Below are 15332 nucleotides of genomic sequence, written 5' to 3' on the forward strand. Positions count from 1 at the left end.
ACCTTTTTTTTTTTTTTTTTTTGTACTGGGCATTGAACTCTGGACCTTCAGCTTTTAAGGCAGGCGGCCACACCACTGAGCTAAATCCCTGGCCCCTGAATAATCAATTTCAATATGGATTTGTGATAGACTCAGATTTACCAGGGGTCCATGTAAATGAGGCATAATGAGAGAAAGACTTTCGAATGTTCCCTGGGGACTGCTAGAGGGATGACTGGTGAGCATTTAGACAAGAAAGCAGGGATGACGAAATGCCGGATGTCTTCACTTCACCAGGACAAGCTCTTTCACTTTGTAAAGATTGCTCCACCGGAAGTATCAGAATACTCAGTTTACAATACATCTTCATTTGGACTGTGTGCTTTAAGAGATATTTTATTATAAGTTTGCTCAATTCATTCAACTGTTCTTTCTTACAGCCATTATTTTCCTTCTTCCTCACAAAAAATGGTTTCAGAAAGAACAATCGAATGGGCGGAGGGAAGCTGATCAACCTTTTCCCGAGCAAATTTTGTCCTTTCCACCATCTCAACTAAAAATGTTATTCTGTGGTTTAGTTCCGGAAATGGAACATATCCTTTAAAACATCTGCAGATAATACAGAATCGCAACGTAATGCTGAAGCAGACACCTAGATAATATTTTATCACGAAGGGACTACAAGGAAAATGAAAAATCTACATTAAAATTTCAAAAATGTCATTTATATCAACAAAAAACAAATGGTTCATTTAAAAAAAGATACAAATGTGTCCACACGACCTGTAAAAAATAAGCTACAGTAAAAAATGATGCTTTATTATTTATTTTTACTTACTAAAGTATTTATATTCTTCAGATATATTAAAGTAACTTTAAAGCACCATTCTTATACCTTAAACTAAAGATATTTAAGACTTCTAATCTTAAGAGACAAAGCAAACAACTACACAACGTAGTTAAGTGTGGGGATATCTGACAGAAGTTTCTCTGGGGGCAACGGTAGTGATGAGGATGTCAGAAGGCTCAAAACGTGTTGCCTTAAAACTTTTGCTGTAATAACAGAAAGATCTATAAATCTATTTCAAAGTTCTGGAAGTAATTAAGAGTACTTTATATAAAGTAGTATCATTGTTGGCTTAGAAAATACATTCTGCAGTGCACGCAGCATGATGAGAAAAATTATAGCAACGAAGCATTCACAGAAGATCACAAAGGATAAAGAAAAAAGGACTGATTACATGTCTCTCACCTGCCGAATACCCAACCGATATGCAACGATCCGATCCACTGCGTCGGGATTCATTTGCGTCCACTGTAGACTGTAGGCATAAACACGATGCCGGTTCTGCCACACAGGGTTGTAGGTATCATAGTAGAATTCTGGAGCATAGGCCTTTCCTGCAAACAGAAAGGGCGCTTCAATGTGAATGTTGACATCCAAGACATTAAAAATACTTGTTACTGTCTGTGGGTCCTGTTAGATGTTCTTCCTGCAGGTCCCATGGGTAATTATCCTGTTTGAAAAATCACATTAAAAAATCTAATCAATGCCTGAGTATGTTTTGAGAGTAAACATAAGCAGGGTTGTTTGAAGGAACAATGGGTAAAAAAAGAGAAGAATCAAGAATGACTCCAAGGTTTGAGGCCTAAGCAATTTGAGGCATAAAATTCCTATTAACTGAAACGGAAAGCTGTGGATGAATCAAATTGGGGAGGGAGTTCAGAAAATGATATTTGAACAACTGAGTGATGTCAACGGCAACATCAAATATGCAATAAACTATAGCTGGTCTGGAATACAGCAATAGTCAAGATTGGAGTTCTTAACTTGTAGGCAAGTAGATACCATGCACATTTAAAACCATAAGGATAAAATCACCAAGGAAAGACGGATAGATGGAAAAAGACGAAGGTCTGAACACTGGGGCACTTCGCAGTTCAGAGTTATAGTGAAAGACAAGAACCACACAAAGTTAGAGATGAAAAACCAGAGAATAAGAAGAAAGCAAAACAAAACAAAGTGCGCTACCTAGAGATCATAGGTATGTATTAGAAAGGGAATGATCAATTCTGTTGAAAAAAATGGTGAAAATTAAAATTTCTGCCTTACCTGAGCCTTTGGTGAATAAACTGCAAGTTTAAAACCCGCAATAGTCATCAGGATTAAAATGGAGGCACTTTTGTCTAGCCCCGGGGGCCCCAAATAAATGAATAAATAAACAGACAGTTACGAATGGGGGCTCCCATGTAGTGTTCCTAAAACACAGTCACAATAGAGCACACACACCACAACTGCAACCTTGTACAAAGACCACCGCAAACTTACACAGAAAACACTTCTCTCAGGACATCCGCCCCACAACTGTCTGTTTAGTCTTGGACTGACGGCAGCCTTGCTTTTAATCCTTATAGCCAAGGGTTACTTTCAAAATATCTTATGAAATCCTTTTAGGCTTGCCTTTAAAGCTTGCTTTTGACTCAGCCTCTTCCAGTACAGTTGTGGTTCAATGCGGCATACGCATTTTTACTGCAATGTTCTCCTCTTTCCAAACACCATTATTTTGAGGAAACTCTCCCTCTCATTGTTATTTAGGTTGACCAAATAAAAGAATTTGATCAAAATAAAAGGAGGTTTTACTTAGGTTTTTAAAGAAATGTTAAGTGCATCTAATTTGCACAACATATACAAACCATGTCAAATTTTCCCTCCCAAAGTCCAAAACGAAAGCTCTGCAAACCATTTGGAAGAGTAGATCTGATTCAAAAAATTCTAAAATATAGGCTATTATTACTAACAATAAACTTCATGAATAACTCAACAATATTTCCCGAGAGCCTAACAAATGCCAAGTACCACACAAGGAATTAGAGATACAGTGAATGAGGAGGTGTGACCTCCTCACAGAAATTGTTTACATCTTCTCAGACTTTTCAAGTAGCTTTTCAAGTCTGCACTTGTCACGGAATGAGGTGATAAGCTGTCCACTTATCATCACTCTCGCAGTGTCTTTTCTGTGGCATCTTCTATAAAATTGGATTAAATATTCAATGTGTTCTAGGGTTTCTCACCATATTTACCAATCTCTTATCTGGTTTTGCTTCTGTCTTCATCAGTCAAGACATATCCACCATCATTCGGAGGAGCTGATCGATAACAACTTAGAAAATAACTAAAGGAACACTAAGATCAGCAACCATAGTCTCTATTACCCTGGGCAGTTTCACCAATACTGTCAGATGAATTGAATTCAGAGTTTGACAGGTTTGCTACTAAAATCAAATACAATAAATAAGCATCTGAACCATAGTGACACATGGCAGAGTCCCCTACATCAATACTGTGTGCATTAAAAAAAAAAAATTCTATGAATAAATTCAGTGGGAAATGAAGTAACATCCTATGCAAAGAATTCCACGTTTAAAGTGTGTCTACAAAAGTCATTACCTCATTTTATTTATGCTTTTATCTCACATTAAATTTTATTTAATAATAAGTAATAACACAAGTTCACGTTCTTAACACATAAAAGTCCAAATGAGAGGAAAGTAATGCACTGAATGAAGGAATTATTAGCCAAAATATATGTGAGAATTTGTTTTGGAAAGCAAATTTTGCAACACGTAATTGAGGAGATTCATTTGCTAGTATCTAGAGACAAAGAACTAGGGATTCTGATTAAAATATGCACTTTATGCTGGGGATGTAGGTCAGTAGTAAAGCACTTTGCTCTACACATGAGGCCCTGGGTTTGATAATTAGTGCCACTAAACAAAACAGAGCAAAGAAACAAAATTATCTAATACCTAAAAATGAATTAATGAGCTGTTCTTCAGCAGGGTTATATCTAGACTAAATTAAGGGACTAGGAGGCATGATTTTCCCCCCACCATGGGATGTATGAGGTAGGAGGTAGGAGTTACTTTTTTATTTAACTAAGAAGGAAACACAATAGATATGAGTGTCCGCATTGAGTAGTGATTTCTTTTTCTTTTTTTTTTAGTACCAGAGCTTGAACTCAGGACCTTGCGCTTATGAAGCAGGCACAGCACCACTGAGCTAAATCCCCAGCCCAAATAGTGCTTTCTTAATAAAGAAATTCAAAGAAAAATGATAGATTCAAAGAAAAACAAGAAGAATCACAATGGTAAATAGGAGATATTAAGCCTGGAAAATGAAAGAAAGTTCTCAAAAAGTGGGCACATGTTTTTCTAAGAGTTGAAAAATTATGATTAAATGTTAGTTTCTCCATGAAATAAGACAAATACTGTCTATCAGAAACATGCAATATTAAGCTAAAATATTATACCAATGATCTCTGAATAAGGAATGGCCTAGCTTATAGACCATAAATTCCCTTCAGTAGAGATATTTAGTCAAAATCAATTATAAATAGCCACTTAGCAGGGCTAAGATGAGTAGTATTCCAAATACGGGCATGAAAGGACCTCTTATTCTTGAATTATTAGGGTGTGATAAAATGTTTGCTTATTGTCAAGTTGTATTTGATACCTTATTTTAATTTCAGATTAAATATGGCTTAAACCAGATGAACTAATATGTATAAATTATCTCATGACCTAGTAAAAATATTTATCTGAAAAGATGATACATTTATCGTAAAGAATAATGTTCCACCCAATTAAGTATGCATACGTATGAATTTATCTTTAAGGCAAGGCCAAAGAGTCAAGATATATTATAAATACCCTAGGTTATCTGAAGCAAAGGAATGCAGATCGTGAATTCTGAAGTAGCTTAAAGAGTATAAACTTTCTATCCTGTGTAACAGAAGACGTCACAAATAGTTCAAGAGTCCCGAGACATCTCTTTGGCCCTTTTTTTCTTTATCTGAGGCTGGCAGGAGCATGCTTGATCCAAGAGCCAGCGTCACAGAGGCAAGAATGAAAGGAGACAGATAATGGGGCAGAGGCCCAGGACGACGGCATGATGCCAAGAAACCACACTCCGAGCATTTCAGTGAGCAGATGTGCTTCGACCACGAACTTCACATTGGCTGCCAGGGGGTTAACTGGCTGCACCTCATATATGCAAATCACCATACAAGCAGGAAAATTGTTTATCTGAATGACTACTTTTAAGATTATTAAACACTTTGACCCTGAAGTTAACAAAAAAGACCTTCTCAATCTTTTTTTTTCTTTGAATGATAGGAATTTACCAACGCCTATTTTCAAGGCAGTAAAATAATTAACCTCCAATCTAAACCTCATTTAAACATTACAAATTAATCAAATTTTACTGTAACTTTCTGTAATTATCTTTATAGTTAATTGCAGACTATTAAAATCTTTTCCAATATATTTTTTTAAATTAATATATCTCTGTTGTGGTGTATCTACTATATGAAAATTTTTATGGAATATTCAAAGTATGTTAGAGATTGAAAATTTCAAAATACAGATAAAGAAATTTAGGGACACGGCGGTTGATGGTGATGATATATGAAAGATATTATAAATGAATAATGAAATACAATAAGGTTTATTATAAATTTTGCTCCTGATTCATAAAATTCAAAACACAAGGCTTTTTACACTTGATCTTAGCCAAAAGGCCGAGAAGCGATACAAGGCTTTTTAAAGTTGAATATAACTACATACTTTAGAAGTAAAAAAAGATTTAAATAGTGCATAAATACTTTTGATTATTAATAAATGCTAGATCAGAAATAATCCTATGTGATTATGATTATAGATTTGCTTGTTTGTATTTCAAAAGATATTTTTACTGAACTTTCTTTTCAAAAAAATCTTAAAAAGAAAAACTACTTGATTTCATTTGTATATTATGTATAGAATATCTTATAATCCTATAATGCACAAATACAATTTTGATCTCTGATTTTAGAGTCAGTTATATTTAATGTTTAGTTACATACATTTGTAAGAAGCATACTAATACCAAGACAGCATCTTAAAATAATGTTAGGTTCCACTAACCAAATGAGACATCTGGTGGTTGAGCAGAGGAAGATTTCATAATACTTTTCTTCTCTTTGGCCACTTTTCTTCTACTTCTAGCAATAATACTAAGACAATTTTTTACTCTCACATTCTAATTTTATTTTTATACAGCACTGCTCCAGTTTAAATCTTTTTATATAAACTGACCTAGAACTACTTTCTCTATCTAAACTAGGGAATAATTTTTAGGTACATTATGCATGATTATATATAAAAGTTGGATTGTAAAATATTCTAAAATATATGGATAAAAAATTGGGTAACTCAATTTATTGCACAGAATTTAGAAAAAAACCAGTGTTTTATTTTGAATAAGGCTTTTAAAAATGATTAAATTGAGGTTTGAAAATATAATTTATGCATCGTTCTAAAAAAACTAAAAATAGTTATTCATATTAAAACATTTTACATGTACTTGGCTTTATGAATTGATTTAAATAATGTAAATACAGGAAAAGGGTACAATTGTAGTCAAGACCACACAGTCTGCTTTTTGAAATCATTTGCCATTTTGGAAAACAGGTTGTAGGAAGATAAAAAAAAATGTTATATTTGCCTTAGAAAAAAGATTTACAGTGTATGTTTGCATCTGTGAGAAATATCTCCCGATTTTCTTACTTCATTGAAGTGATATTAAGGCACTGATCAAAATCCAAATAAATAAAATCAACCCAGCTTTATCTCAGGTTTTACAATACAGAAAAAGAAGAACCCACAGAATCAACTAGCTGTGAAATACTTGTTCGTACAACAGAGTAACTAAGATAAAAAACAAACCTAAACTTTTGGCTTGAGAATGAAATGATACCAAATATTTTTTTAGATGTGTCTCTAAGCTTGCAAACAAGAAAAGAAATTCCTTAGAGGTCAAGACACAGAGAACTGAAAACAGGATAGTTAATGAGAGTTTGAGGAGAAAGAAAAGTGTTGCTGGTCTTTGCACCCCCAAGATTTGAATTTTTATACCTAAAGAGATGCAGTTAATGTACCAGTGGAAGATGAAAAGTTAGAAATAAGGGCACTACATAAAACCAAAATCCATGAAAGATATCACCTCAGATTCCCTCTCACTAATATAGGAAGATAACAAATATATTTGGGCTAACACACACACACACACACACACACACACACACACACACTCACACACACCCTTAACTAGTGATACTGCTGGGGTATCTGAGGGGAGCTAAGTTCACATTTGTCTGAAAGGTAAGCACTCAGCCTGGAGTGCAGTGAACTCCGCCAAATCAAATCTACCAAGTTTCAGTGAACTCAAATTCAAAATCAAATGTGACGAAACAAGAAAATGTCCCATCGTGTGTGATCAAGAAGGCCAAGAACCCCAATAACAGACATCATATAATAGAAACGTGTAGCAAACTTTACAGATTAAATGTGCTTAAAACAATTCCAGTCATACAATAAAGAAATGCAAACAACTACCGCTGACTTTGTAGGAAGAATAATCAATACTCTTACTTCTGCAAGACAAAAATCATGCCGGGGGTGCAGGCAGGCAGTTTGCTTTAAGGGAAGGGGGCGTTATATGACATTTTTATTCATACTAGGAGAGAAGATATTTCTCAGAGAGATAAGAATGGTTCATGGAAAGATAAAGAAGAGAAAAAAATATAACATTATCACATGTGGAGCAAAACAGCATTTTCACAACCACCACAGGGCCTGGTGTATAATAACACACAGGATCCTTCTTGCAGTGCAGCTGTGTGTACCACTGAAGAAGACAGTGTCACTGGCATCGCTAACATGGCTAACACAAGGCACACGCTTCAATAAGACAGAACAGCTCAGTAATGAGTTTTGAAACATCTTGTTTGATCTGTAAGATGCTGAATATTCATCCTAGCGTTCAGTTAATCTGAAGTTATTTTAAGCAGGACTCATGGAAGTGGGAGAAAATATTTTCTACTGTATCCCCCGATATTCATTACCCAATGGGAGAAAAATCTGGTGCCAGCAAACCACCAAAATACTCTTGCAAACTACCAAAATTAAAAAAAAAAAAACTAATGTAAATTTCTCAAATGTATATTGATCCAAGAGGTTTTAGGTACTGAAATCTATGACAAGCTGAAAATAAACACTGATCATGCGATGATTTTGAGAAAGGCTTTCTAAAAATCATAGGAATTGCGTCTGTCTCTGTGTATCTTTAGCAGAAGCTGAACATTTGTTAAGCCGATTGGGGGGTCAGAGTCATAACACTTTTACATACATAGGTTGTCTAAACCAGATTATTCGTGATAGTCTGCTAGATATATTATACAATAAAATGTATCCAAATCGCTGTCATTCCTCCATAAAGAAGAAAAAAGTTTGGAATCAGCATTCCTTTTTCTTCAAGTCAATTAATGAAACCTGAGTCACATGAATAGGAAAAGAAAGGAACTGTATGATGTTATGCAAATATTAATTAGCCCAATTTAGTCAGTCCAAAATGTATAATATACTTCAAAATATCACGTGATTTGCAATCAATATATAGAATTTTATTATCAGTGCAAAAGTAAAATAAGATTTTTAAAAGCATTTTTCTAAAAGAAAAGAACACACTGACAGAAAGAAATGAGCCTTGTCCTAATTTTCCAAATAGGCAGGAAACCAGTAAGATGATATCATCTACAAAACAAGGATGCAACTAGGAGGGCGGTGAGAAGCTGATGTCCGGAGTGAGGGTGCATATCACATAGGGTGGACACCTAAGTTTCTAAACTTCACACTGCCTGGGTACAGGAATTTCTAACCGAGATGGAAAATGACTTCATGCGCTTGGCTCCAGCAGAGGAGTGAAGATTCCCATTACCTCTAGGGGTCCTGTCCTTCTGGAAGCCTATTCTGATCATTCAAAGCCATGTAAACGTTCTGATCACAAAGCTGAGGGCAGGAAACATACTTTGAGGGAAACTATTTAATTCTACCAAGTCAAAGGAAAATAAAAAAGAATGTATTTGTCTCTATTTGGCATTTAGTTGTATGATAGTTAATATTAGCCCTGATCAAATTAGACATAGGTCATAAAGAAAGTATTACCAGTTAATCGATTCTACCTATTCTCATTTGACTTGAAAGACCATCAATTAACATGGTGAAGGAATTTTTTAAAAAATTGTAAGCAGTGCCTAACATGAGGGACTATTTTAGCAGCAATAAAATTGAGTGTCGTCAAGAGTGTGTTCAACTGTTATAACGTGCCAATATGTGAGCAGGAAATAAAATAAGTAAATAATGAAGCAGTGAGCTCAACCACAAAACTTCTCAGTTAAAGGTTGTTTAAAGTTCACTTAAAAGAATGAGACATGTCTAACAATTTATAACCCAGCCAAGTGATTTAGGTGAAGTGCTTGTGTGCTTGCTGTGGAGAAGTCTATATTTGTACTGTGTCTTTCCAACTAGGACAGCCAATATATTTTCAAATGACCAGTCATTGTCACCACATTATTTTAAAATTGCTGCATCACTGGTTTGATTCATCCATTACAAGAATGCATTTTCTTCTGCAAGAGTCATGCCTGTATGTATCACATGAAAGCAACAGCTCAGTGCCTGTATTTTAGCACTCAAGAACTTCCTCAGAATTTATAGCCCTGGAGTGCAGGTGTCTTGATTGGTTAAATAGTATAACTATGGATACTAAAGTCAATCTTTACAACAAGGATCTCCCCATAGAAAACATTTATATCTGCTCAGGAAGAAAGTACCTTTGGTTTGATATAATATTATGATTTATCTTATAAGTTATGCATTTCCAAACTATAACTGCAAACAGATAGGGTTTTCATTATTCACAATTGATTTTACTTAAAACACGTTGTGTCACGTTACTGCTTCTGTTTACTATCTAGAAAGCACTACAGAAACAGCAAATTTTAGCATCACTGGTGAAATAGTCACCAAAACATACTTTTATCAAATATGAGCTGATGATATATTTGAGGCATTTTTCCTGAACTTTGATGGGATGAATGACTAAATTCACTTATGAAAGGAAACCATACCCACCTGTACTTGCCTTCTTTCTCTTGCATTTGCAGATTACTCTATTATCTATTGTTCGTGAACATCACCATTTTTTTCCAGCAACATGTAATGCCATTCATCATTTCACACCAAGAAAAGTCTTGTCACTCAGTACTTGTAAAATAAACAAATCAGTGGACTTATCTTTCTGACTAAATTTTCTTGCTTACATTTTAGTGACTCAAATTGCTAATAATTTTTTTGAATCTTCACACACTTTGATCCCGCAAACCAAAGTGCTTTCCTGCTACAATTCATCTTCACTTTTCAATTCTTACCCATTTTTATACCTAACTCATGACTATCCTCCTTTCTTTTAGTTATTCTTTCTTGTACAATAACAATTTATGCTACATTTACAATGTAAATAGGAATACATGCTACAATGCTGCACATTGGTGACTTGGTACTTGTCCTTAATTGGCTAGAGGGGCACAACAAGCACCAGAAATCACAAGTACCAAACAAATTGCTTTGACTGGAACTGGCAGAAAGTCACCAGACAATCGATACTGACAGGTACATGCTTGCACATCCAGTACCAAACAATAAACAACTGGGCAGGATTTTTAACATCAAATGGATCCAGTACTAAATTTAATCATTTTCAAGGTTTTCTAGCTGGGCATAGTGGAGCACACCTGCAATCCTAGCACTTGGGAGGCTGATGCAAGAGGATTGTCATGAGTTCAAAGCTGACCTGGGCTTCAAGGCCAGTCTAAACTGAACAGCAAGATCCTGTCTCAAAAAACAAATAAACAAAACAAAACAAAAAAACCAAACAAAATCAATTTCTAAAAATATTTTCTCTGAAATGATTTTTATTTTTCACTGAAGTGCTCCTTTCATGGATTTAGCCAGTAAAAAATTGTTGTTTCAGAATAATTTGAATGTTTCAGTTATAACCTATGGTAAATTTTGTTTATAAAAGAGAATTGCACTATAATTGATGAGGTCTGTAAAGAGAACCATTTTTGCATTTAATTAGATCTGTTAAATAGATGTAACACTTCTGATCAAGTGGAGTTTTCCTTAGTCATTTCTGTGTTTTTAGCAATGCTAGTCCAACAATGAAAAAGTTTGGTTGGTTTTTTCAAAGAGAAAATAAAATAGGGTCATTGTGCAAAAGTTACTGAGTACTTATATGTCTGTACCACTGATTGTAGTTGAAGACATTATGTAGAGAGATTAAGGAAGGTCACATTAATAATACAAATCCATACCAGGAACGAAAAAATTAACAAGCAGCTCTGTAACTTACACTTTGTCTCCTCAAGGATGTTTGGGCTTATCTTAATTTTGACAACCTTCTAAATGAGGCTTCACCACACTTTTTTTTCTGTAAAAGGTCCAATAGTGAATATATTGCCCTTTAAAAGATGAGCTACAACATAGGATCTGGCACAACTATGCAACTATGCCACCACAGGAAGAGACGCTTTGGATAATCCTGACTGGCTATGCTTAAATTCAGTAAGATTTATGGACACAGACATGTAAATTTTGTATACACTTCACAAGTACTGAATTATCATTCATCTTTTTAATTTTGCCTATTAAAAAAATACCATGTAAAGATCATTATGTTAGCTCACAGACCACACAAAAACTTTTTGCAGGCTGAGTTTGGCTCATGCACTATCATTTGCTGAGCTGTGTTCGTGTGCAGATGTTAAGAGTTGGCAATGTGCAGTATTCAGTCATTGAGCTTCTATCTGAGAATTCAGTGTATACTGTTATGATCTAAAAATGGCTTTATTAGGCTCCACTTATACATCAAATTGCTTAATTTAAAAACATATGCAATTCATATTTTTAGGAGCCTCAGCTATTATGAAGAGTGGAGCCATGTAGAATCTATTTGTCCAAAAAAGGATAAACATTGCAGTACTCCAAGCCTGAATTACCTAGCCTAACATGAACTGAGTATATTTCCCAGTCATATCCCACCTAACACTCCAAAATGAAAACAAATATTAAGAAACTGTGTAGGTTGGATTGGGGACCTCTTAGATATACATGTTTAGATGTAGGGCAATTTTTTTCCTTGTATATCTAGCTCCTTTGCATTAGAAGTGAAGTTTGTAAAGACCTATAATTTATTTGAGCTTGTTTTGACAATATATCTCATTTGGTTAGGGTAAATGACAAACTAAATTATACAGTGACTGAAAGATATGTACGTCATTTTTTTTTTTTTTGAGACAGGGTCTTACTATGTAGTTGAGACTGAACTGGAACTCACTATGTGGCCCAGATTGGTCTCAAACTCACAGTGATCCTCCTGCTTTAGCCTCCCAAGTGCACCACCACACCTGGCTTATGTACATCATTTTTAATTAATAAGTTAACTTGATAACTAAAATAAATAAAACGAAGGTTTGCTTCATGTCTTAACTTTCAATGAATATATGTTTTAAGTAATGTAAATACATAAACAGCATCTGACTTAATAATTGCTTCAGACGAGCACATGTTTATAAATACATATAGTCTAAGATGATATAATATGGGAGGGTGATCAGGTAAACGCAAATTTCATTAAATTTAAAAAATGAGTTGACATTATCTTCAAAACTGACCACTGTTATTGTAATTTGCAATATTCATTTCAGTAACTCTTTCTTTCACAAATACTTAAAATGCAAAGGAGGAAAAAAATGATGCAAAAAATAGACTGGGAAGGTTTATATTTTTCAAATAGCCACACATTCATAAATGACTTCAAATCATATTAAGTGAATTTACTGTGGACCTCCAGCACCCAGGCCTTCATTGGTGCAGACCAGTGAGGACCACATAGCCATGCAGGGAACTCGCTGCTCCCCATATCCAGTTCCCCGGGCCTTCATCAGAGCAGACTGCTGAGGACCCTCCAGCTGTATGGGCACTTCTGCAACATTCTGCCACCACCCTCATCCCATGCTCTTGGGCCTCCTGGTTGTGCTGGTACCTGGATCCACACTGCAGAGGCACAGGTGGCCATAAAAGCCATTTAACTGAGCTCCAGAAGACAGAACAGAAGTGAACAACAGCAATGAAGGCCTCCATAGTTGGTAAGTTGGAGGGATCACCACCTTTCATCAGAACTTGTACTATCTTCAGGGGAAGGGCAGTGGGAACCTGCAGTAGAACCTTGCAGAGTTCAACCCTGCAGAGCTCAACTTGGGCCTTACAGCCAGAATTCAGCCTGAATCTCAGAGGTCTGCCATTGGGTAGCTGAGACTAATTGACTTAGTTCTGCACATTGCTGCCCACGTTGTCTGTTGTGACAGCAGAGATACCCTGAAAGAGGCTCTTCAATTTTTTTTTTCCTTCTTTTCCTCTTATTTTTAATTTCAATTTTTAAAATTTCATTTTTTTCTCATTCTGCAAATTCTTCCTTTCTTCTTTCTTCTATTTCCCACTCAGTCTCTTGCTCCCCCACATTATTCTTCATCTCCTTTTTTGTTCCTGTTGCTTTCCTAATTTAGATTTCTTTCTTTTTCTTTTCTTCTCTCTTTTTCCTTTGCTCATTTGTCATTAATAAAGTTGAGTACAATTTATAGCTTCCCTATTACTGTTAAATTATTCTACTCTTGTCTTTGTTATTGTACTATGTCTTACCCTCTTCTCTTCAACAGTTTCCTAGAGTTTGAATGATCTGGCTTCACTTGACACCCTCTCCTATTCTTTTACCTATTTCTTCCTATCCTCCCAACTCCTACTAAGTCCCTATCCTGAGGGATAAAGTTGCTATATTGAACAGTTTATTCACTATAAACATATTTTGGGCTGGTCCTCAATTTTTATTTAATTCATATATTTAAAAGTGATAGATTAATAACCACTACAAATTGTAAATTTCTAAGCTGTCCTTGATGCTACTGTGTTGCTGATTGTATCAATTGGGCTAAAGGGTTTTGATTGATTTAATTGATTGTCCTTTCTGATATTATGAAAATGAGGGTGTCTCTGAGTCATTAGAGACTCAAAACCTAAAGAGCAGCTATATCGAGAAGATCAAAGCACTAACCCATGAATTAAAGTAAGGACAGCCCAACAACAAAAATAAAAATGAGAAAATACTCAATCAAGCCACAAATGCTGACTTCCTGTTCACCAAAGGAAAACTCTAGGGAAAATGAGGTGGAAAAGTCTGACAATCAACCACCGGGACACCTTGAACTCATAGCACAGAAAGTAACAAAACAGATCAATCAGGCTCTAGGAAAAATTCAAAACAGAATAATTTCCCAGATAACCACAGAGATGGTGAGCACAATTAAAGACATAATTAAAGACTATAAAACAGAAAGAGACAAAAAGTCAGATGAGCTCAGGACCATGATAGAAGCCATGAATGCCCAGCATATGAAAGAAATAGAAACCATGAATGCCCAGCATAGGAAAGAAATGGAATCCATGAAACAAATTCAAACAGATATCCAGGAGATTAAAAATTCTGTCAATAGCATTCGCAGCAGAATGCATGAATGTGAAGATAGAATTTCAGATATAGAAGATAGGATTGAAGTTAGTGAAAAGAGAGATCTCTTAAAAATAGTAAGGGTGGGGCCAGCGATTTAGCTCAGCAGTTCATTGGCCTGCCTTGCAAGAGCAAGGACCTGAGTTAGTAAGGGATCATGAGAAATCAATCCAACAACTCCTAGATGATGCAAATAAGAATAACATAAGACTGACAGAAATCCAAGAAGTATCAGGAAAAAGAATAAATGACTTAAAAAACTGTTCACAGAATTAATGACAGAAAACATCCCAAACAGAGGGGAAGAATTTGACATACAAGTAAGTGAGGCATATTAGACTCCAATTAGCCATGATCAAAAAATAAAATCTACACCTAGACATATAATAGTCACAATCCCAGAAACTCAACAGAAGAATAAAATACTGAAAGCAGTTAGAGATAAGAAACAAATCACATGCAAAGTAAAGCCCATCAGAATCACAGCAGACTTTCAACACAAACACTCATGTCAAGGAGAGCTTGAAGTGAGGTATTTCAAGATCTAAGAGAAAACAACCTCCAAATCTAGACTTATGTACCCTGCAAAACTCTCTTTTAAAATGTATGGGGAAATAAGATACTTTTATGACAAAGAACGCCTGAGAAACTTCATGAATACCAAATTAGCACTCCAAACAATTCTAAACAATATGCTGTAAAAAGACAATAAAGGTCATAACACCATGGGACCCAACGGAGCAAATCAATTAAGCAAGGCAAGAAACTAAAGGGAGAGCAGTAAAAATTAAAAAGAGCCAGAAACAGAACAATAACATGACAATAATAAGCCAATATATATATATATATATGTATA

At 35.1% G+C, this 15332-nt stretch overlaps 1 protein-coding gene across 3 annotated transcripts in view; it reads right to left on the minus strand.

Annotated features, from left to right (window-relative positions):
* Mdga2 (MAM domain containing glycosylphosphatidylinositol anchor 2) overlaps positions 1-15332 on the minus strand; it is a 736020-nt gene that overhangs the window by 87001 nt on the left and 633687 nt on the right. For all 3 annotated transcript variants that reach the window (XR_781932.3, XM_010632607.3, XM_010632608.3), the window contains one exon: positions 1232-1380. Coding sequence is in view for 2 of the 3 variants with exons in the window: in XM_010632607.3 (XP_010630909.1) it covers positions 1232-1380 (149 nt within the window). In the remaining variant the exon portion in view is untranslated. The remainder of the gene's footprint in view (positions 1-1231; positions 1381-15332) is intronic.

This window comes from Fukomys damarensis, unplaced genomic scaffold (genome assembly GCF_012274545.1).
Source record: "Fukomys damarensis isolate Sample0158 unplaced genomic scaffold, DMR_v1.0_HiC HiC_scaffold_17, whole genome shotgun sequence".
NCBI lineage: Eukaryota > Metazoa > Chordata > Mammalia > Rodentia > Bathyergidae > Fukomys > Fukomys damarensis.